The 25,428-nt window shown below is 41.4% G+C and overlaps 1 protein-coding gene across 1 annotated transcript in view; it reads left to right on the top strand.

The window, feature by feature from the left end:
* The first annotated feature begins 918 nt into the window (after positions 1 to 918).
* LOC137382666 (E3 ubiquitin-protein ligase DTX1-like) overlaps positions 919 to 25,428 on the top strand; it is a 292,622-nt gene continuing 268,112 nt past the window's right edge. The window contains exon 1 of the mRNA XM_068054908.1: positions 919 to 1,313. Within this exon, the coding sequence (XP_067911009.1) occupies positions 1,055 to 1,313 (259 nt within the window). The 5' untranslated portion in view covers positions 919 to 1,054. The remainder of the gene's footprint in view (positions 1,314 to 25,428) is intronic.

Raw genomic sequence — 25,428 nt, forward strand, 5'->3', positions numbered from 1 at the left:
GACCAGTTGGGCCGAAAGGCCTGTTTCTGTCCTGTACACACTATGTATATATTTTGACTCAGCTATAGGAGGAACTGAACTCTTGCTGATGTTTGTCACCCAAACACAATCGGATTTATATTATGAAAGCAAAATACTGCGGATGCTGGAAATCTGAAATAAAAGCAGAAAATGCTGGAAATACTCAGTAGGTCTGGCAGCACCTGTGGAGAGGGAAACAGAGTTAACGTTTCAGGTCAGTGACTCTTTCATCAGAACTCCTCTTTTCTGTTTTTATTACAATCGGACATATGTTCCTTTACGCTCATAAAGTGTTAACCAATTTACATTTGATTCGATTTTATTTTCCTGGTTTAGCCCAACATGAAAAGAAGAATGACAGCAGACCAGATAATAACACGGCCAGTGCTAATACTTGTGTAAATCCCTTCGCGGCTTCGCCCCTCCCTGTGTCTGTAATCTCCTGCACTCATGAATTAACCCCTTTTGGCCTGGGTGAGATGGGGAGCAATCTGACTGATTGTCCCTTGGCAATAAGGAGTGACTCGGGTCCACTTTGCCAGCGTTTATCCATGCAGAGGGGAGAAGGTGCTCGGATCTGTCTTGCTGGCGGCTTCATCACCTGCAAGTTAAAGCTGGAGCTGTCACTGGGCTCTGTCTCCCCACCACCTCCCCCCCCCCCTCTCAATCTGCAGCAAAGGCATTGCCTCTGGACGTGAGGCTGCTACTGATTTGTCTTTTGTGAATGCAGCTCGGGCTTGCTGTTGGGGTGACTGGCGCTGGAAAACCTCCCTCCGCCTTATGCTGCTTTTTCTTTGTTTGTTTGTTTGTGGCGGCGGCGCTTGTTGCCAATCAATGAGAGCCGGAGTCCCACCCCCCCGGTCCGCGTCACTCGGAGTGGAGAGGAGGAGGGAGGAGGGTGTCACTGCGATCCGGCTGGGTAAGATAGCCGGTTCGGTCCTTGGCTGCTCCGCACCTGAGACACGGGAGGGAGGGAGGACAGTTGTGACCGATTTGAATCCATTCAGCTGATCGCGGCGGCAGCAGCAGCAGCATGGCTCGACCCGCCGCCGCGGCGATGCTGTCGGCGAACGGCTTGGGCTTCCCACCGCAGAATTTCGCCCGGGTGGTGGTGTGGGAATGGCTGAACGAGCACGGCCGCTGGAGACCGTACAGCGCGGCCGTGTGTCACCACATCGAGAACATCATCAAGTGCAATGCCAGAGGCAGCGTGGTGCTGGGCCAGGCCGACCCTCAGCTCTCCCCGTACATCATCGACCTGCAATCCATGCATCAGTTCAGGCAGGATACAGGTAAGTCCCACTTCTCACCTCCTTCCCCACTCCCCCCTCCCCCGAAAAATAATGCAAATAACCACACCTACTCCCTGTAAAACCCCAGGCAGTCAGAGCCAGTGTTAGAATGGTTAGCTTTGTTTTTAAAAAAAAAAACAAAAAATCAATTGGTGAATGTCAGCCCAGATTCTCAAACACTGCTTGAATCTTTGATTGCTAGTCCGTGGAAGATATGGAACGGACGTCGATCAGTGTAGCTTCACACTCCAAGATACCAGCTCTTTCCCCGGTGGACCATGCATGGCTGCTCCGGAGGTGTAGAGTTGTACAGAGCCTTCCCGTACATGACACTCTCCATCTGGATCCCTGAGATTTATTATCTCCAGTGCGGCAAAATATCAATTGCACTTTTCTCTCTATCCGCCCCCCCCCCCCCCCCCTCACTCTCCCCACCTTCTCCAACAATCAAGTTCCACCGTTCATCCCGATCGGTAAAATTGAGGTGGAATGTGCAATCACGTCAATGGCTTTGCATTTCCAATTGCATTTGTTTTGCCCAGAGGAGCAATTGATGCCACCTGGATCAGCCACTAGATAATGGTCTAATTGTACTTGCTTGCCGCATATGACTACTTCGAGGTTGTTGCTACAATCCTTAGAATTTTCGTTCCATACAATGTATTGCAACATTGACGAACATCTGTGGCTGTACGGAGACAGCTGGGGGGGGGGGGGAGTGGGGGGAATGCTCAGCACTGGGAATGTGTAGCCGGACTGATAGTCCAGCCATTGGGACTGGATGTATCTTCGAGAAATCTGGCGCAGAGGCACTGCAATATTCAGTAAAGGCGGCGGAAGATTAATCCTTTAGAAGCGACAGATAATTCGCGGTATATGGCACGGTGAGGGGTCTCGGTAGAGCTGGTGAATACGTCGTCAAAAGCAAAGAATTTAAGTCAACCGAAATGAATCCTTCTAATGTATTATTGCCAAGGTAGCGGTGTCAAGACACATATGGACTGTAGTTTTCTAGTTGAAGTCGGTAGACTTAAATATTAAATGCCATACATTCCTTGGATTCTGGTCTGCGATTCGGCGTTATAATGTGAAGTCTTATACTGTTTATCTCGACGTGATTTAATCAACAGTGTACTGCATAGGATAAATAGCAGTGGTAGGAATAAGCCTTCCAAATTTATGCCAGCACTTCTGGAATATTTTTAGCAGCTTTTCGCTGTCGGTGGTTTATTATAGAAATGGAAGCCGCACTTTCCGCGCTGACATCGAAACAAATAGCTAGTCTGCAACAGTCTGCTTGCCACCGACTGCACTGGACATGATTGCCATAGTAAAATCTTTAAATGCAAAATCACATTTCTAATAATGCCAATCCATTCTTCGAAATAAAATGTAAGTGGTGATTATCTGATCGTATCCACTAGCAGCAGGATAAATCACAGTCCTGGGAGGGAGATAGTTTTTATTTTTATTTGTGGTCTATAGTTCTCACTCAGAATACCAATAAGATATAAATAAAAGAGGAGGGGCAATTCCTAGAAGACACCTACACTTCAGGCTTTCCAATGCAATGTCTCTCCTGATATTTCTTTAAAGCTGAATACAGAAAATGTTGGAGAATACACTTTGGAGTAACACTCAAAAAGAAGCTGGCCTCTCGAGCAGTGTGTTAATCTGATGGTGTGCTTTTGTAAACAGTGTGATTTTTATATGTGGTTCAAGGGATATCAGAGTCCAGTTTTGATCTTACAGCTCATTTCCAGGCAACAAGTGATCTTACTGTGATAGTGTAACAACCAAGTTTTGTCCAGGCATTGCTATTGGACATGGATAGATAACAAGCTAAGTTTACAGGTTTCACCAGCTCACAGCAGAAGTTGAGCAGAAGGGTAGAATTATTTGCAAAGTGCATATAGACTGCTGTATTCTGAGGGTGCACTTTAAGCAGAAATCAAGCGTGGCACCACATTTAACGATAAAAACGTCGTGGAACTATTGTGTTCTGGCTCCTGGTATTTCACCCGCAGATTTTTCTTAATTTCACACTTGACGAGCCAGCCCAGCCAAATTTTTCTGATCTGAGATTCACTATTGTGTGACTGCAGGATTCTGAATCCAGGGGCCATGTTCAGTAATTTCCCTTTGCAAAGGCCATCTGGGTGTTTAACACATGGGGGGAATGTCCTCAAATGCACTTTCTGTGTTCAAAGAAAATTGATTGGCACAGCCTCATTTTTACCCTTGCCCTGAAGTCTAAGCCAAATTGTGACATGCATGGTGTTTGTGACCAACACTTATCTAACTGTGTTTTTTCATCTAATCCACAACCATGACAGATGCCCAACGGTGTTACACTGGATTCAATTAAAGTATCCCTCATTAGCAACTGCTTTGTTAGATAATGATAACTTTAAAAAAAAACTTAGAGTAGAAATTTTCAAGACCAGTTATTGATGCCAGTATCATAGTGATATAAAACCTGGAACTCAAGATATGAGTTGTCATGGTGATTTGATTCCAGTCAAAGTAGACTGTTGCTTTGATCTTACTGAATTCACTTTGGTGTCTAGTCAACATATTACAAAGTGATGACCACTGCACCATACCATAAGAAAGTTAACTGCAGATTTTACATTCCTGCACAATTTAAACAGCAGGTTTTACAGAGCTATCCACATTTGTTTTAAAGTTAATCCTGCCAATGACAGTAAATTCTTTAAAAAAGAATAATGCAGTAGTTAATGGGTGCTTTTTCAAACCTTGTGTTCAAATTCTTGAATCTACACCATAAATTTTGACAGCATTCTGTTGGTCACAAGTTTTATATGAACTGTTACTAGGCAATGTTATGGAACAAACAATGCAGTGAGTGTGGCTAGCTTTTGATCCATGGCATCACAAATAGAACACTCCCATAGAGCTGATGCAGCAATAGTAACTCTATATTGAAACTGAAGGTTAAACTTTTGGACATTCCATGTCAGAGGTTAGAATGCTTGTTGTTGCTAATTTTGGTTGGCGATTTATCTTTAAAGGAACATTATTGCTTTGCTTGAGAATATTCGGAGCAGCCTTAGTTCCTGTAACAGCTCAGAATAAACTGCTCTGAAAATTACACTGCTGCTGTTGCAAGCTCACATTGCACCAGACACCAAGGGGAAGAAATCCGACATTGATACACCTGTTTGTCATGTACGAAATAGGGAAAATAGGGTCCAGAATCAGATCAAAAAGGGTGGAAATTGGAAGCAAAGTTGGTGAAATTTTCAGTTCTGATGAAAGGTAATCGACCTGAAATGTTGACTTTATTCCTCTCTCTACAGTTGCTGCCTGACATGCTGAGTATTTCCAGCGTTATGTTTTTATTTCAGATTTCCAGCATCTGCAGTATTTTGCTTTCATTTCTAAAATCAGGTCACAGTCTCCCTGGCCCATTTGACTCTGGAAACACACTTTAGGCAAAATTGAATCGAGGGACTTTTAGTTACCTGGGGCGCCCTCCCGAAGTTAGTGGCAGGCGGATTTGGTTATTCAAATCAGGGACCTATGCTGGTTATAAGATCCTCATGTGAAATTGAACGGTAATGAATGGAGCTGGTGTCAGGTCCAGAGCAGCTTAATGGCCGCTGAAAAAAGGCTCGTAAACTATGAAAATGCTTTAATTTTGTGGAATCAGTAGGAGCAGGAAAGATCCTCCAGTCTCCATAAAACAACAGCCGGCTGCTGCTGGCCCATACTTTGCTCCTTCAGTGTTGCCACTGCACTGTCGCAGGACCTACCTGAGGCCCTCTGCCAGTATGGTCCAAATTAGTGCTGCTGATAGAGGCTCCTTGTTTCTGGGTACTCAGTTGGCACCCACAACGCACTCGTTAAGTGCAGATGGGGCCTGGTGTTGAATTTGGCACAGGGTTTACGTTGGCACGGAGCCATGTATGGAGCCAGGTATGACCTGCTGTCCTGTATCTGCTGCAGAAAACACTCCAGGTAAGATAAAAATAAGACATTGGGAGCGGTGGTTGCAATTAAGAACATGGTGATGTCTGCCAAAGCAATGATGTCCCTGCACCTTTTTGTAAATACTGTATGCCTTACCAGACATTTTTACCTTAATTCTAAGATTTAATTGGAATGGGAGATAGGAAGAAGAGTTGAAGTGATTATCATTTAATCGGATAATCTTCAAGGTGTATTTTGATTGTAGAGTCCATGGCAAAGCCCATGGTTGACCACTCCACACCTGAATTGTTTCTGAACACCACATTAACATCGAAGCACACCTCTATTATTAAAGCTGCAGAATGTGAGCTACTCCTGGCATGAGTTTAAACAATTTCAGCTGTGCCATTGTAACGGAGGGAAGTTAAAATGACTCTGGGATAATTTCCCCACTGCTTGAACACACTTCCTGTTTTGTCAACCAATGTGTGGTGTTGGCAGTAATCGTGGACTGTCATAGGACAAAGCAACCACCGTTTCTGACTGAAGGTGATGGTGTTACTGTGGCTAGCTTAAGGAAAAAAATAAAAGGTTGCATGTTGTGCTCAAATTTACATGTTAAGAACACTCTCCTGTGTGATGAATTACTGAATTATCAAGAACTTTGCCATCATTAAGGCAAAATGACTAATTTTTCTAAGCATTTGGAATATCAAGGATTATGGTCCTAAGATTAAATGTTATATTTAAGCTTTTAGAAAAAAAATTGAAAACAAGATTACTTTAGTCGAAGTATAAACTGCATTGATTCATTCTGATGTTTCTTGCACAGAGGCTTTAGTGAACCAATGCCTACTTTTTATAGATCAATCGTTAAATTTCTTGCATTAACATCAAGAGCTAGCTTTCCTTGGTCTTGACTTTAGGCATGTGGATGAAAACACATCGGCTGAATTCTAATAGATAACTGATCTGGTACTCGTAGGTAATTTTAGAAAGAATCTGGTGTAATTCCTTGTTAACCATTTTGTTGCACAAGAGCTTGAAACTGTGATTTCCATTCTAAAGTAATTCTGATTGATGCACATTTTTAAGGATTGTGTCTTTTTAATTATAAAAGTTATGAATTGTCCAGTCAAATGAAAACAGAGTAGATGGAGCATGACCAGAACAGCTGTCTGCACTTCTGGAGCTGTAATCATGAATATAACAAGAATTATTTGTTTGTTTTCTGATGATGAACACATTGCATTTCAAGAACACTTTTACCCGTTTATTGTAAATCCCAAGATGATCATGTAGCTTTAAATTCTGGCACCTAATGAGCCCTTTACTAAAACCCAATACTAAAAAATGCACAGCCCTGAAAATGTGCTTTCCTTTCTATTGGCAGTATTACAGTATCCCTCCTTTGTTGATGAATTATTTCCCTAATGGCATAAATTGAGCAGATTGTGTGGAAATCATGGCTGAGATTCAACCCATGATATCATTAGTGGAGTCATTCAGGGGATAACACAAATCTAATGAAACTGAAGGTATATGTTCAACAGTTACAACTTCTAAATATTTATAATTTGGGGGAAAAGCTATCAATTGTCAGAATTTATGAAGTTTACAATTAGTAGTGTAGGTTGAGCATTTAATTTAAATACAAGCGGCACATATTTGTAGTGTGTTCAATTAATTGGAACTGATCTTGTTGTCTTTGCACTTCATTACAAAAGGAATTTGTCACATGTACAATGTTACAAGTGGGTGAAGGAAATGACTTGGGATCCTTACCTCTTTTGAAAGCTTCTTTTAGTCTCAATCTTATATTAGTAAGGATTGTTTTAACTAATAGTATTTCTTGGCATGAAACGTGATGGCTAGCATAATCATCTACTGTAAAGTGGAGTGGGAAAGAGTCATGTATACACAATTTTCCAGTTTGCTTTTTGTTGTTATGTAATGTTAGATGAATGCTGAATTTACTTTGCTTTATTTTGTACATTCAGGGGATATCCCCACTAACAACCCCTATAGTTTACAACTGTCTCCATTTTAAGCTACTGCGATTGCCAATGGTTTGCATTTAGGACACGTTGGGAACACAGACAGTTTAGGAATAAGAAAAGCGTATTTGGCATATCCAGCTAGTTCATATATGAACTATTCTTGCCCATACCACTATTTTCTACTGTAATCCAAATTATTTTCAAATTTTGTCCCTACATTTAACTAATATGTGTATTACCTTTACTTAGAACTCATCACAGATTGCCGCAACAAATTTGTGTAGATTCTTTTCTTTTTAAAATGTTACTTTTATTGCCTTGGCCCCTTGATGCTGTAATTTTGTTCCATATATCAATAACCTCTTGAATAAATTATACATAATTTCATTCAAAGTTTCTCATATCATATTATCACACAACTTGTATTCAATGAAAACTAGAGGATGTTTTTCATTTCATTAATTTCCTTTCATCAATTTACTTTGTTTATTTTGTTTAGAGATACAGCACTGAAACAGGCCCTTCGGCCCACCGAGTCTGTGCCGATCAACAACCACCCATTTATACTAATCCTACATTAATCCCATATTCCCTACTACATCCCCACCATTCTCCTACCACCTACCTACACTAGGGGCAATTTACAATGGCCAATTTACCTATCAACCTGCAAGTCTTTGGCTGTGGGAGGAAACCGGAGCACCCGGCGGAAACCCACGCAGACACAGGGAGAACTTGCAAACTCCGCACAGGCAGTACCCAGAACTGAACCCGGGTCGCTGGAGCTGTGAGGCAGAGGTGCTAACCACTGCGCCACCCCAAACGTATCATCTATTTTGCTTAAGTGAAAATATCTTAAATTTATCTTTTCAATTCAGAGCCCAGGAGTCATATTAATTGTCCTCTTCTTTTTCAAGTTTACACACTTTAGTGAGGAGACCAAAACTAATTATAAGTTTTGGAGCTAAGAAATTGTATAGAGTTAATATGACCATTGTGATATTATGTACAAAGCTCCATTCAGTATTTAATTATGGTATAAAACTGCCTTGATGTCATCACCATGTTGTATTTAAGTGGAATCTAGATAAACACATGAAGGAGAAAGGAAGAGAAGGTTATACTGGTAGGGTTAGAGAAGAGGGGTGGGAGGAGACTCCTGTGGAGCATTAACATTGCGTGGACCAGTTGAACCAAATGGCTTGTTTCGGTGCTGCACATTCTTTGTAATATTTGGTATTTATCATAACGGATTCTTTCCATAGTCTACTTGCAAGTACACAAGTGACAAATCATTTTTCAAGGATCCAAAATCATTGATTTTAGATAGTGCTCACAATAATGATTATGTTTGATTACAGTCGTTGGTACAATTACGTTTTTGTTACGGCAAAGAAATACAATGCTAGACCCATATTATGTTCTATGATTGTAATTCTTTTATTGTGGTGTCCTATGATTATTTGACCAGCTATATTATACCATTTTCATATTCTTTGGGATGTTGCTTCACTCAAATATCGGCATTATTTCTATGGTAATCTTGAACTTTCTGAAGCAGTTCCTTTAGCTGCATTCCTAAAAGCAGCTCCCGGCTATATCATGAAACATTACTGTACTCTTTTGTTGGAAAGATTTTGTTTTACAGCCTAGCCACATGCCCTTCTCCCATCAATAACCAAGTACGTCTTCCTTGTCTTATTCATCTTTTAGACAGACACCAATCTAGAGTAATTTAAAGAAAATGTTTCATTCTGTTTCAAAAATTCCTAAAAATTAATTCTTTGTGGCCCTTGCTTAAATTCAGATTTTAAAATAGTGATATCATGCATCAATATTTGTAGCACTATAACATTGTAGAGCTAAGATTAAAAATACTGTACAAATGAGGTCACAGCTCTACATACATGAAGATTATTTATTGTACTCAAGCAAACCTTGTAATATATATTTTCCCTTTCAATTCTAGAGCAGTGAATGGACAGTTTGTATTTTTTAATTATGGAAGTATAAAAGATAATTTTGAATTGTTTTCTTTCAAAGTTATGTTTATTCATTTTATTTGTACCAATGAATATGAGCAAAAATGCAGGAACATCACAAGAATAAAAGTGGGTGGGAGGGTTGTGCGATTACTGTCATCATAAGTTGATGATAAGTTGATAAGTGATGAATAGGAAAGGTATAGTTTTGGAAATTTTAAAACCTGGTTTTAAATCATTGTACCGTATACCTCAGTGAAGTAAAGTTGGGAGAGGTGTACAATGGGTGGCTGATCTGATATCACCCTCTTTAGTCTGGTGTCAAAAGTTACAATTACTGCCTTGATATATACATCTACATGTCTTTAACAAACTCTTCTTGCCTCTGAAATTAAAGCAGAAAATGCTGGAAATACAAAGCAGTGCTGGCAGCAGCTTTGGAGAAAGAAACTGAATTAACGTCTGATGAAGGGTCATCAACCTGAAACGTGGCCCAATCTTAACCCATTCAAAACCCATCCATTTGCACAGACTTAAAATTGGACCGGTTATCTCTGTTTCACTCTCCACAGATGCTGCCTGACCTGCTGAGTATTTCAAATATTTTCTGTTTTTATTTCTGATTTCAGCACCAGCAGTACATTGCTCTTGTCTTCTTGTCTCTCGGCATTGTTTCCATAACAAAAAGCAATTTTTATGTGGTAATGTCATTAAAGAAAGAAAGACAGCCTTGCACTTATATAATGCCTTTCACAACGTCAGGACATCCCAAAGCAATTTACAACCAATGAAGTACTTTTGAAGTGTAGTCCCTTTTTTTAATGTAGGAAACACCAACCGATGTGCACATAACCAGCTCCTACAAACATCAGTTGACTAAATAGCCAGGTCATCTATTTTAGGTATTTGTTGAAAAATAAATGTTGGTGACGACCCCAGTAGAACCCCTACTCTTCCTGAAATAGGGTCATGCGATCTTTTAAATGCACCGGAGATGACAGACTGGGCCTCAGTTTAACGTCTCTTCCGAAAGATGGCACATCTCTCAGTGCTCATTGAATAATGCACTGAAGTATCAGCCTAAATTATATCTGAAAGTCTCTGGAGTTGGACTTGAGCTCATGACCTCAGTCTGACTCAGCGCCCTAGCAGGAAGACCAGTAGATTGCCTTTAGTCTGGCTCCTATCCTTTGCCTTGTCTGGCATTGGTGGTCCTACCAGGAATTATAATCCTGCTAACATAGCTCTCAGAGTCATTGGAGCATGCAAGCCTTTCCACCACATCAACATGCAGCCTCTGGGAAAGTAGTCCCTGGGATAGCAGTGAGAAGGCACAGAAGTTTCAGAATAGAGAAAGAGGGTCTAGTAGTGCCTTCCAATTTGGCCCAAAGCTTTACCCTTGTAATCCTCAGTCTTTGCCAGGGACTAGAAAAACCTCATTGAAAATTCTTCTTTGGGGTTCTTCTGCCCATTTTGAGAGCCCTCTCAGTCTCCCTGGGTGCTGTGGCAGTGGTTCCACTATTGCACTGCCTAATTTCCCTCTAGTGCAGCAGTGGGTTCCCTCTTGCTGGCAGGATTCTTGCCATGAGCCTGCCCTACATTGGAAATGATGTGTGAACCAGGAAAATGGGTTGGGGATATCATGGAATCGGAGGGCAGACAAAAGCTGAGCTGCTGCAGTGACATCGCAAAGAGGGAATTATGGCTTATAGTCTCTGGTCCAATAACCAGTTTTGGTAAAGCATTTCATATCCTAATAACTCTCTGGTGAAAAAATTCTTCCAGTTTACCCTTTCATTCTTCCAGTGTACCAATTCATAAACCAGTAGAAATAATCTTTTGCTGTGTTATTGTCCCAAAAGCTTTGAAATTTTGAAGGCCGCCAAATGGTGTTGACTTAACCTCTCCAGGGGAATTTGTTTTTGCCTCTTTTCATAACTATAACCTCTTAATGCTGGTAGCATTCTAGTAAATCTTTGCTGTATCCTTTCCATGGTTGTAATATCCTTCTTATAATAAGGTGTAAAGAACTATATGCAACAATTCCAATTGTGGCCAAACAAATGTCTTGCACAAATTCAAGTTTTCCTTATATTTATTTTCAATGCCCCTATTTACAAACCCAGGATTCCATTGCCTTTTAATGGCCTATGCAACTTGCAGTCTCCCACCCTTAAATATCTACCATTCAATCTCCTATAGTGTTGCACATGCGAAGTCAAGACTGAGTGTAGTCTTCAAGTGAATCTGGGCTAGAGACTGATGGATAATCGGATCAGGGCATGCAGTCTCCCATTTAAAATTATACATTTTTGTCCTTATTTGAATGTTTCTATTATACATTCCTATATCACAATTCCTATGTAGTGCCTCCTCTGGAGGGATGGAGTAATTACAATGTGACAAGTTTACATAGGCAGGCTCTATTATGAATGAGGGCATCGGAATTTAGAATGGACAAACTTGACGGGAAGAGCAAGCATGATGTAAGCTATTAAAGGTTTATCTGCATCCCTTGACCTTTCTGTTCCTCCTTTTGAGGGTTTCACTTTAGGTTTATTAATTTTGTTTTTATACTTTCTAGTTCTGCACTTGCAACCCAAGATTAATAGTTTACTTATGCCTATCATCACATTACAATTTCAATTAATGTATTTCATACCACTTTAGCCCACTCCAGGTAACCCCGCATCGGCTCTTTCCATTTTGTACTACCCAGTACTATCAATATTATCCCATCGCATATCACTTTTGAGCTCTTTGATCTATATGGTGATGGCCTTGAAGGGTTTAGTTTTTGAGGATTCTCCCTAGGAACAGTGGTGTTTTTTATATTATGAACTTTTGCTTGTCTTGAGCTTTCAATAGAGCTATATTAAAATTAAAGGAAAGTAACAGGCACTGCATCATTTATGTATTCCTGTAATTACATCTGTCTGAATGAGAAGCATTATTTGTTATCAGTAACTGAGGGCTGAGATGTATACATAGAAATGTAACTGCTGTGGGCACACAATTGATTATATGATGCCAGAACTAACTGTACAAACCCAAAGGGAAATATATCTGGATGAAATTAGTATTTTGGATAGTTAAAGATAATTTATAATTTATAATTTCATTAGCCCACAACACAATAGATAGCATCTCTTTCATGCCCATTTCCAGGAAGTTCAGCCACCTGTGTTCAATTAGCTCCTGCACCAATTTTGTCTTCCTTTCTTTTAAAATGCCCCTTCAAATTAAAATGAAAGACTTGTTCAGCAGTGCAGCTACTTTAGTGAGCCAATTCTCCTTACTTACCATGGGATTGTGGGGAAATAATTTTCTGTTGGATATGAGAATGTTAGCCCAATTTGTTGAATAAAATAACAGGTTGGGAAGCAGGAGGGCAGGTAAAATGGCAGCAGAAAGGGGGCCCAACATCCTCCCACCCCTATGGCATATTGCCAGCAGCATGAATCTCAGGGGCATGGCTGCCCACCAGGCGGCCAATTGTGGCAATTAAAGGCCACCTCCTGCCCCCTCTGTTATTGTACTGGCATCAGGAGTGGCCACTGTCATGTGCCAGGTAAACCCTAGTGGCCACCCAATGGGTTCCCGGCAGGGGACCCTCCTTTATGGCCATTCCATGGTCCATGGAGGGGCCCCTGGCAGCAATAGCCACCCCCGTTGCTACGGCACTGCTCATTGAATGTGCCCCCCTGACAATTGCCTGCCTTCCTGGCCTTGGCAAGGTTGGGAAACAAACTTACCTGCCTTTTAGGGTGCCTTGGCATTGAGACGCCCTCTCCTTCATGCTTGCAGCCTCAGTAGTGGCCACCTCTAATGGCGGCGTTGCCGAGGCAGCTCTGGAAGGTGGGTTACCTCCCTCAATTGGATGGCGGACCTGGCGGTGGCCTGTTAACTACTGGTAAAATGCCGCCCCAGCGTCCCGCTGTCCACTAGCGTGGGGTCGGATCCAGGCGATGGGACTTCCTACCTTCCTGCAAAATTCAGCCCATAGAGTTAGGTCGCAGCCATGAACTCATTCAATAGTTGAACAGGCTTGAGGGGCTAAATGGCCTATAAAAAAGAATCAGAATAACAACTACAACTTGTATTTATATAGCACCTTTAATGTAATAAAACATCCCAAAGTGCTTCACAGGAACAATGTAAGGCAAGATTTGACACTGAGCCACATCAGGTGATATTAGGGAAGATGGCCAAAAGCTTGGTCAATAAGATAGGGTTTAAGGAGTGTCTTAAAGGAGAAAAGAGAGGTAGAGAGATAGAGAGGTTTAGGTAGGGAATTCCAGAGCTTAGGGCCTAGGCAGCTGAAGACAGGGCCACCAATGGGGTTTAACTAAAATTGGCGATGCTCAAGAGTCCAGAATTAGAGGAATGCAGATATCTCAGAGGGTTGTGGGGCTGGAAGAGATTACAGAAATAGGGAGGCATAAGGCCATGGAGGAATTTGAAAACAAGGATGAAAATTTTAAAATTGAGGCACTTCTCAACTGGGAGCCAATGTAGGTTTATGAGCACAGGGGTGATGGATGAAGGGGACTTGGTGAGAGTAAGAGCACAGGAGCAGAATTTTGGATGACTTCAAGTATACAGAGGGTAGAACATGGGAGACCAGCCAGGAGTGCATTGGAATAGTCAAGTCTAGAGGTGATAAAGGCATGGGTGAGGGTTTCAGTAGCAGATGAGCTGAGGTGGGGTGAAGTCGGACGCTGTCACAGAAGTGGAAATAGATGGTCTTCATGATGGCGCAGATGAGAGATTGGAAGCTGAACTCAGGATCAAATATAACATCAAGGCTGTGGACAGTCTGGTACAGCTTTGGAGAGTTGTCAGGGATAGGGATGGAGTGGGTAGCTAGGGAAAGGAGTTTGTAGCTGGGACTGAAGACAATGGCTTCTGTTGTCCCAATATTTAAGTAAGAGACATTTATGAATGCAAGGATATTGAAGATAGCACATGAACAGTGAGGTGACCTTGTCAGGAAAAATTCGAAAGAAGGCTTCAAAATGTCATCTCCAAAATACAGAAACTTAACACTTTTTAATACTTACCAGGTGATATCGTGAAATAATATATATCACATGCTACAAAGAATAATGGTGGTAAATGCAGTCTCATAATAAAGATATACCATTTTATAAATTATAAATAAGACTGTATAAAGTAAATGGACACAGGAAGTAGGGCTAGGATTTTATGGGCCCCCCCTGAGGCGAGGTCGGAGGCAGAGGGGTTACTGAGAATCATGAGGGGTGGACTGGAGGGCCCATAGCCTCCCATCGCCTAGCAATCTTCCCGGGAGCGGGATAATTCGACGACGGCCTTCCCGCCCATGTGGCCAATGCCGCTGCAGCTGACATCTTACCAGTGACGGGGGAGGAGGCCTCTGCCAAGCGAGGAGGACGCCTTGTAAAATGAGGTGCCTTCCCTGTGGGCTTAGGTAAGGTCCCTCTTTCGTAGGCAATTTCTGGCCCATGGGCGACCCCCGCCTGGAACAACGTAACCCCCTGGGACTCCTTCCCTCGGACTAAACGACCACCCCCCACCCGACCTCGCCGGGGCCTGTGGACTGGCCCTGGTGATCTCGCCTCACCGACCTTTGTTCCGGGGTTCCAGCGCAGGGCAAGGGTCTGACGCCTCTGCAGTACTGGTTGTGGCCACCGCTTTCAGTGGTACTACTGATCTACCGGCCCTCTGATTGGCCGGCAGCTCTTGGAGGCGGGATCCCCATCCCATTTAAGTCTTTAAAGGGACAGGGATTCCGCCTCCGAAAACTTTGACTCAAAAAGCCTGGAGGGTCGCTTCAGTGGCGGTAGGGGGGTGGGGGTTGGTCACAAAAAGGCAGAGGTGGGGTCCCCCCGCCTTTTTGCGATGGCGCCACGAGCCCTGCCTCCAGCATAAAATCCAGCCCTAGGTTTTTTTTTAAATTGGGCACATTGCATAAATTAAACAGCATAAATTAAATTATTTCAATATACTGTAGAATCTATATTTAGAGTTTCAGCTAAAGATAATTAAATATGTTTTTGATATATTTATATTTTATAATGTTGTACCAATTTTTGTTCCAATAAGTTATTCTTGTGCAGTGAAACCTTTACTAACAGGCACTCATGGTTATGTTGGATGTTACTTCTGAAGGGATCTTAGAAACCTTTTTGATATATTGTATAGGATTTGGGTATGGTACATAAATTTGAAATGATGTTCTCACCACATGACAGACATATTGGTATCGGAATTAGTAACATAGAAATCATCATACTACAGCTCAAAGACAGATTACAATGTGTTCAGTACCTGTGGGAAAAAAATATCCATTTTCTTCTATTTTAGTTAGGTCAAGACAACCAGTTTGGTGAGACAGGGATAACAACCAAAGTATAGTCAATCAACCAGAAGTTATTATGGTATACTTAACAATAGGCAATGGGCAATGACTGTCCACGGGCCGTTGCTTTCCCTAAACTGTTGGACTCTAGGTGACGTTCTCCCTTTTTTTTATTTCCAAAATATACTTTATTCATAAAAATCTGTAAAAAAATACATTACAAAACAGTTCCAAACAGCGCCAAGTCAAACAATACAAAGAGTGCAAAGGAGTTCAGTTTCCTTCAATACAGGAGTGAGTTGCCTCACAACCTTTCCATTTCATTTTACATGCCATGTTCCTCTTCTTCTGGTCTTCAGCAGTAGCTAGAGTTACCTCGGACAGGCTCTGGGGATTTTTATACAGCTCTAATTGTGTATTCTTGTGGTTCAGTGTCTGGTCCTATACATTCCTTTTTTGGTCTTAGGTTTGTTAGTAGCTTTCTCATTGGCTACTAATTAATTGTTCTGTTGTTAATGACAAAGCCCCTTCCCCAATCTAAATTTTCAGTCGGGGCCCAGCGGTTAGGTAAATCACATTATTCATCACATTATTTGTACATAGGGAACACATTCCACTTTACATTTTCCACTTTGTCCTAACACGCTCTCTTTGACTTCTCTATTTATTCACAGTGTCTGGTCGTATAACACTGTCGACCTTTGCTTTAAGCAAGCTGTAATTTCCCAATAGTTGCGAATATCTAAAGTTAGCTCTATAGTTACTGAAGATTTATACACATTTAATCATACAAAAGCATAAGTCTTACCCACAGTATAAGAATGGCAGTACACTGTCTTATAGAGAAGTATAGGTACTTCAGCTCAAACAAGATCCACCAGATTCATGATTTCTCCTACCATATTTGGTAAAAGTAACCAACTTCCTCCATCATATGATTAATATAATCGATAGCCTATTTACAATTACATCAGCAGACCATTACACATAATTATAGCCGCCTCCTGGATTACAATAGATGAAGTTAGCATATGCAACCAGCGTAACCAGTCAACTGTCTTCTTCCTGTCTCTTATTTTAAACTATACTTTCTGCAGACCGACTCAATCATTTTAACCTGTTCTAATTTCCATTTAACAATTCTGAATTGTCTCCACAAATGTCTAGCTTTATACAATGTGTTATCCCTAATCATCACGTGACATCCTTTATTTATGCCCAACCTAATCAATGCAACAGCTCTTCACATACCAGCAGTTAACTCTTTGCTTACCAAAAGCCCACACAAACATTTATAAAGTACAGTACCTAAAATTCATAGTACAAGGAAAAATATATAAAAACCCATATTTCTTATAAAAACCCATATTTCTTACATACCTGTTGATAGCAATTTGTTTCTTTCAAGCAAGATGTCAAAGAATATACAATGAAAGTAACAAAAGGAAGGGAACCTAGGTTTTTGATGGAAATAGACTTGATTAAGTGAAAGATTAGGTACAGGTGTAAAAATAATATGGAATACTTACTCCATGCTTCCTTAATAAAAACCATTGAAAATCTCATTTAGACTTTATTTTCTATGATCTCCTGCTATAGCCAATGTTTGACGAAAACATTCTTCTGCCAGAGCTGATGAGTTGGATTAATTGCACTTAAGTGGGTGCATGCTTATTCTAATTATACAATTTCAGACCATCGTTGTTCATCATCACACACACATGGATGTTTGCAATTCGTTTCTTGGATTATGGACAATGGACATTTCCTGGCTCTCTACCATGTAATTTGTTTCAGCAGCAGCACAATGATACCTGTGCTTGTGATCCCATAGGACTCTGTAAACCTCCCGTGCGTAACTTCAGTAAGAGAAAATAGTAACAATGACAACACCATAGCAAGCACGATTATATTCAAACTGAAGACATGCCAAGCTGTAATTACACAGTTGAGCAGATGACTTGATTCTGTCTGTTATTTCCTGTGTCCACTTATTTCAGCAGAGATGACTATGTAAGATTAGAATGTATATAGCAGGAGATATGGGACAGAAAGTAGGTATTCCATTCACTAACACTATTCTTTGCCTCAATGGGCACAAAAATCAGAATGACCCAGGCCTTGAGAAAATGGTATAAGAGGATGGTAAATTTCCAACCAAAAGAATCAACTGGAAGAAATGAATATTGCGGAAAAACAGTCCACTTGTTTCTTTTAAACTGGGCTGTAATTTATGCAGGAGGAGTGGCAACAAGGATTCATGCTGCATTCACAGATGCAATTTTAGGATGTTTTGGCAGCGTGTAAGTAACCTGAACTGAGCCAGGTGTGAGAGTATTGGATGGCTTACCAAGTGGAGGCATTTATTTATTCACCTAGATTGTGGAAATGATTCTCTTCTACATACTGGAAAGTACAACCCCTACAGACAAAAATTACATGGTTTTACACAAAACTGGGTTACATCAATTTACATTCATTGCACTCTGATTAAAAATTCATGAATGTGCAGCTTTGAATTCTGCACTGCACCAGCTTGTCGAAAGTCTGGATATAGGTTTGCTGCTCCTCAGTTACTATAAACACCCAGTCTCTTCCTTTTCAGTAGCCATGCTTTGTTAATAAAAGTTCAAACAACTTCAAGGATTCTTTCAGCCTGCAACTTAGCCTAAGGCTCACTTACTTTGTTGCAGTGTTTAAGATTGACTTGACCTGAAACAGTGGATCATTTTATTTGCAGTTTAACCCTCTGCATTCTATTGCACCACTACAGCAGCCAGAGAGTTGTATTTAAATGTTCAATGAAACTTAATTTGAGATTGTCTTATGATGATGCATGTACTCCTGATTCTGAGGTTCTGAGGTACATGTTATGGTTTACCAAATTCACATTAGCATTGTACCAAGTGGACCTATATTTTTATTTTAATTGACTCACAATTACTGTACTCAATATATTCACTGGAGCATCGTTGAAATTCCTTTGCAGTACAATTCATTTGTGATTGACATTTTATATGTAAAAAGCCAAATATTTTATATATTCCTTTCAATAGTATTGTCTGTCAGAAACAGAAGTTGGAACGCATTTACCTGCTGTTACTGTCCCATGCACACCAATGAGCGTATGGAATGGAAAAGGAGTGGAGACCTGTAACACCAGATCTCAGCTCTCTTTGCGCATGAGGTATATTTCTGGGGACCCAACAGGCAGGTGTAGAATTCTGTAATTTGGAACAGGAAGAAAACTGCAAATTATTTGGAAATGATAAGGATGTGGTGCAGTAATACCTTCTGCCTCATTCTTCTGTTTCTCCTGGGTGTACCCCACCATTTTTTATTTGTTTCATGGTATGTAAGGCCAGCATCTGTTGCCCATCACGAATTGCCCTTGAGATCTAATACTGCTGATATAAATTGAACATTCAGAGTTCCTAGACTGTGCCTTTAGATCAAAAGTTTTTTTAAGGAGGCTACCAGCAACTTTCAGTTGGAATAGTGTTTGTGAGCAATACGCTGTCACCTAAGATGTGACGAAACTTTACTCCGTCCTCAGTTTGGCACTGTTTCTCTTTCTCATTGGCCTCGAATTTGTATCATTCTTCTTTGCAATCTGCCTTGCTCCTCATCCTGCTTCCAATATTCTTGCTCATTCTCAGCCTTCAGTTTCGGTATCTGGAATGCCCTTCCATCTCTTCAGCCTTGTGGTTGCACCATTCCCCTTTGGTTGTCACTCATGCTAAATTAATTTCTGCCTTGTTTGATCTGGTTGACAGTTTAAAAAACTACCAGTTCCGTATCCATGTACTTTTAAATTTTAGCCTTTTGAAATCTCCTTTGTCACCAGGTAACTGTCAGCAATTGTTACAAGTTTCAGGTCTGCCTTAGATCTTCTCCCGGTTCAGTGGGCGCTGCTTACTCCTACAATGTGTTGTCATGAAGACCCCACCTGCCAAGAATGAGGCATATTAATTTCATCATATGAACATTAATTTTAAACTGTTGCTGACTGAAGAGGTGAATTCTTTAAAGAGATCAGCAGTGGCTGGAAAACATTTGCATACTAAGAGACAGTTGCCTAGAGAGACAATCGAACTGCTACCTGACCCAAATGGATTTTGATCACCAGACATTGAAGGTGTAAGAAAGCCAGCATTCCACGGTGTCTGCTAAGATGGAGAATCTACAAACGCAGGAGTTTGTTAAAACAGCTAGTCACAGGACTAACCTGCTGGCCCAGGCTTTGTTTGAACTGCTGACAGCACAGTTTGGGTCAGATTGCAACTGAACTTGGGAGAAGAGAGCCTCTCTCCCTGCTAGCTCTCTCTCTCACAAATCTCCAGGTCTACTGAAGTTACTTAAACCTCAAGAGAGAAAAGACTCCTACATCGAAACAAGTTTTTAAGTGTGAACTGGGCCCCAACGAAACAGCAAGACTTAACCTGCAATCAAAGCCTCTACATCGAACTCCAAAGGACTGTAAATAAATCCCAGCTATTGCCTCAAACTTTTCCCCTTTATTCTTTCTACCATTCTGTCTCTATCTGCGTGTGTGTTTAACGCGAATGCATGCTAGCATGGTCGTGTCGCGTAGTCATTGACCAAATTAGGTTTAAGGTTAATAAGCTTCCACCTTTCTTGTTTAAATCTAAGTAAACCTGTCTGGTTGATTTCTTTGCCTTACAATTGGAGAGCAGTGAACAAGGATTCACTGAGGGGGAGCTAAAAACACGGTGTTTTAAAAATTAAACCCTGTTACGGTCAGACCAGGCAAAGGCTGAGAGGGAACCCCTAGACCCCTTTCTCACCTGGTTGTAACAGTGTTCATATTGCCTAACATGTAATTGCGCAATAGTGTAACCCAAAGCTGTGACAGTAGGACACCCTTGTGATCGAAGCTGCATATCTTGTCTTTCGCATTTACCCTCATGCTGCTCTCTGAAAGCAAATTGAGTAACACTTGGTGAGATTAAACCAGATACAAATCACGAAGATGATTTATAGCACAGCCAGCAAGTGGAATACAGATTAACAAACAAAGCAAATTCAATCTCACCCCACTCCTTTTGTGTGCTGGCTTACATATTTTTGGTATTATTTTACTTTCTGGATTACTTCTAACTGTGAAAACTAACCATTGGCATTTTAGCTTCGAGCTTCAGGCCCCAGGCCTAAACCTCACAGTTCTTTGTTTTAAAATCTGATTGGCCTGACATTTGTTTCTTTTGCTTCTTATTTTGGGAAGCAGGTTGGCTGTGCCCATTTGAATAGAATTATCTGCACCACAATCAGGGTGTCTTAGTGCATGAATTGCAAAAGGTTAGTATGCAGGTACAGCAAGTAACTAGGAAAGCTAATAGAATATTATAATTTATTGCGAGGGGAATTGAATACAAAAATAGAGAGGTTATGCTTCAGCTGTACAGGGCATTGGTGAGACCATATCTGGAGTACTGTGTACAGTACTTATTTAAGGAAGGATGTAAATGCATTGGAAGCTGTTCAGAGAAGGTTTACTAGACTAATACCTGGAATGGGCGGGTTGTCTTATGAGCAAAGATTGGACAGGCTAGGCTTGTAAACACTGGAATTTAGAAGAGTAGAAGGTGACTTGATTGAAAGATCCTGAGGGGTCTTGACAGGGTGGGTGTGGAAAGGATGTTTCCCCTTGTAAGAGAATCTAGAACTAGAGGTTACTGTTTAAAAATAAGGGGTCGCCCATTTAAGACAGCGATGAGAAATTTTTTCTCTCAGAGGGTCGTGAGTCTTTGAAACTCTCTTCCTCAAAAGGCAGTGGAACCAGAGTCTTTGACTATTTTTAAGGCAGAGGTAGATAGATTCTTGATAAGGAAGGGGGTGAAAGGTTATTGTGGGTAGGCAGAATTGTGGAGTTGAGGTTACAATCGGATCAGCTGTGATCTTGTTGAATGGCGGAGCAGGCTCAAGGGGCTGAGTGGCCTACTCCTGCTCCTAATTCGTATGTTCATAACAATTATCTTCCTTTGTGTTAGGTATGACTCCAACCAGTGGAGAATGTTCCTCCTGATTCCCACTGACTTCAATTTTGCTGGGGCTCCTTGATGCCGCAATTGGTCAAATGCTGCCTTGATGCCAAGGGCAATCACTGTCACGTCACCTCTGGAATTCAGCTTTTTTGTCCGTATTTGGACCAAGGCTGTAATGAGGTCTGATGCTGAGTGCTACTAGCGGAGCCCAAACTGAGCATTGGTGAGCAGGTTGTTGCTGAGTACGTGTCATTTGATAGCACTGTCGATGACACCTTCCATTATTTTGCTGATGATTGAGAGTAGACTGATGTGGGGGCTAATTTACTGGATTGGATTTGTCCTGCTTTTTGTGGACAGGACATACTTGGGCAATTTTCTGCACTGTCGGATAGATGCCAGTGTTGTCGCTGTACTGGAAGAGCTTGCCTAGGGGTACGGCTAGTTCGAGAGCACAAGTCTTCAGTACTACAACTGGAATGTTTTTGGGGCCCGTAGCCTTTTCTGTATCCGGTGCCTTCAGCCATTTCTTTATATCACGTGAAATGAATCGAATTATCTGAAGACTAGCTTCTGTTATGATAAGGACCTCTGGAGGAGGCCAGGATGGATCATCGACTCGGCACTTCTGCCTGAAGATGGTTGCAAATGCTTCAGCCTTGTCTTTTGCATTGATGTGCTCGGCTCCCACATCATTGAGAATGGGGCTGTTTGTGGAGTCTCCTCGTACACTGAGTTGTTTAATTGTCCAACACCATTTGTGACTGGACGTGGCAGGACTGCAGAGCTTTGATCTGACCCGTTGATTATGGGAATCACTTAGTTCTGTCTATAGTATGCTACTTCTGCTGTTTAGCATGCATATAGTCCTTTGTTGTAGCTTCACCAGGTTGGCACCTCATTTTTAAGTATGCCTGGTGCTGTTCCTGGCATTCTCTCCTGCACTCCTCATTGGTGTTGGAAGAATCATAGAGAGATACAGCACTGAAACAGGCCCTTCAGCCCACCGAGTCTGTGCCGACCAACAACCACCCATTTATACTAATCTTACATTATTCTCATATTCCGTTACATCCCCACCTTCCTTCAATTCTCCTACTACCTGCCTGCACTAGGGGCAATTTACAATGGCCAATTTACCTATCAACCTGCAAGTCTTTGGCTGTGGGAGGAAACCGGAGCACCAGGCGGAAACCCACGCAGTCACAGGGAGAACTTGCAAACTCCACACAGGCAGTACCCAGAACTGAACCCGGGTCGCTGGAGCTGTGAGGCTGCGGTGCTAACCACTGCGTCACTGTGCTGCCCTGAGTCAGGGAGATTGGCTGTAAGCCGTGATTTGGTGAGTATGCTTGACTAATCTGTGGGGCAGCTCTCCCAATTTTGTCGCATATCCCTAGAAGTTAGTGAGAGAACTTTGTAGGGTTGACTGGGCAGGATATGGTTTTGTCATGTCCAGTGCCTAGGTCAATGCCAGGTGGTCGGTCTGGCTTCATTCTTATTTGATTTTTCTATGGTGATTTGATACAACTGCCTGGCTTGCTAGGCCATTTCAGATTGGTTGGGATCTACTCCTCAAGACAGTCTGTGAACCTGTGACTCAAAAAAGATGGAGCTGGGGCTACATTCCCATCTCCTGCTTCCTCTTCAAATTCCTATCCTTTGTTTAGAGGGCTTGCCCCTTAGAAGTAGAGAAGGGGATGCAGCTTGTTCAGTCCTGCTGCCGTTGCCATTCTCATCCTTTAGTAATACACTGCATTTAACGAAAGCGGAGGTGTTGGATTGTTGACACTGGGTGGCATGGCATACATTTAAACATATGTATCAGGATGCTGACCAAAGATGTTGAGAAAATAGAAACAAGCATGATGTACAGACTGTACATGGAAGAATTTGGCCGGGCGCTGTACCAAAGGGGGAGGTGCTGAGAATTGAACAGTTCATCAAAATAGGAACAATGGGAAACTAGACAAAATTTATAAAAAATCTGTTCATAGGGTGCAATACTTCATGCCAGTAATAGTTGCTGTACTGCATAATTATATGGCCACAGTTCAGTTCCTCTAACTTGCCACTCTTGTTGAGGTCATTGAATATTTGTGGCACTGAATCCAGGTCATCTGTGCATTATTGCTGCCATTGACTTGATTAATTATCCAATTCAAGCCAGTTCCTTTGACTCACTCTTAAGTTTATCCAATGGCCATGGACGGGGTGGGAGTTTGAGGATCAGGAATTCCTTCTTGCATTGTGCTTGCTGTAGCAAACTTTCTACATTCTCCTGCCTACTCTGACCACCTTCTGTGGCTGCTAGAAGAATGTCAGCAGCCAAAATTGCATCTGGTGCTTGCCCGCTGCATATAGTTTAGTTGAATCCAGGTTCAGTACATCTCATGAAATGTGCACCGCCTAGCTTATGCTGGAATACGTGCCCTTATTAAATAAAAAAAATCTTCCCACTGATATCACTGGAGCCCAACCTGCATTTTTTAAACACCCAGTTTCCAGCGGTGTTCCCTTTCGACTGCTTAAAATCAGTACCTGTGGGAAGAACGCAGGACCTCAACATGTAAATCCCAAAGGCGATTTTAACTGTTCACCGAGTTTTGATCGGGCAGGTAGGGTTAAAATTGTTCCTTATGTTAAATTGCAATACTCTCTTCAAGCAATAAACATAGAAACCTCAGTCAACCACTAGCATATGCATAACAGTTCTGATTAGGAAACCATCTTGCATTGGAGGCAGCACTCCTGGCAGTCTTTGGAAAGACTTCTTAAAAATGGATTTGGATCAATAGTTAAGTTTAACATCAAGAGAAGGTGCCTTGGCATAGTTCAGAAGGCCTTTAGTATGGAATTCAACCTTACAGTCCCACCTTAGGACCTCAACTCCCCAATAACTTGTTACACCTATGAAATGTTAGTTCCTTGTTTCACTTTGTCAGTATGCTTCAAAATGCCAGTCACACACTGGTAACAAATATTATCATAGAACATGCTAATGCTTTTTTGACTGCAGGTTTCAGGTCACCTTTGCCCTAATTACTCATTTGTAAAATATCTAATCAGAAGCAATGGATGAGTGAAATAAAACACTGAACACAGTTTAATGCAGTCAGGCAGTTTTAATTGTTCTTTTCCGAAATGGTTTTGATTGCACTTTCTCTAGTGAGAAAAACCTGCTTGAACAAGTGCCCATTTGTTTCTAAATTCTTCAGAAATACAAAGTAATATTGTTACTGATTAATCCAGAGAAGTGGCATAGGTAGTACTTGCTTAAGTGAGTCCATGTAATAGCTGTGAGCAGCACAGTCTCAGCTCTTTGACATCCGATGCTGTTCCCAAAAAGATTGTGAAATGTCCTTACAAAATTGCAAGTAAGCCTTGCTGGGACTATCTGCAGTGCAGTAATAAGAACTAAGAAGTACAGCTTAAAGGGAGCTCTGTGGAAGAAGCGATTGTGTAAGGACAGCTGTATGGACCGAAAATTTATATTGTGCAAGAGGACAGATGTTTCTGAAGCACATTATCGAAAGATTCTAAGGTACTCAGTGTTTAGCAGCATTAAAGGCACCTCCTAAACATGTTGAAATGCAATGTGTTAATGAATTCTGAAATGTTATCACATGGCTTGACTGGTAAAATAGACCAATGTCAGTTTGATATTGAGTGTTTTAAAATATAGTGTATGATGACTATAAAATTCATGGCTGTTGAGAATATTTTTGATGGCTAAATGTTTTATTTGAGCATCGTTACTTCAGTAACATGACAGCGTGAGAGGTCAAATACTTCATTAATCCAAACTCTTTATAATGATCCTTAGGTATTGGCGTTTAATTCTGCAAC

The sequence above is a fragment of the Heterodontus francisci genome, chromosome 23 (assembly GCF_036365525.1).
Source record: "Heterodontus francisci isolate sHetFra1 chromosome 23, sHetFra1.hap1, whole genome shotgun sequence".
NCBI classification, from domain to species: Eukaryota; Metazoa; Chordata; class Chondrichthyes; order Heterodontiformes; family Heterodontidae; genus Heterodontus; species Heterodontus francisci.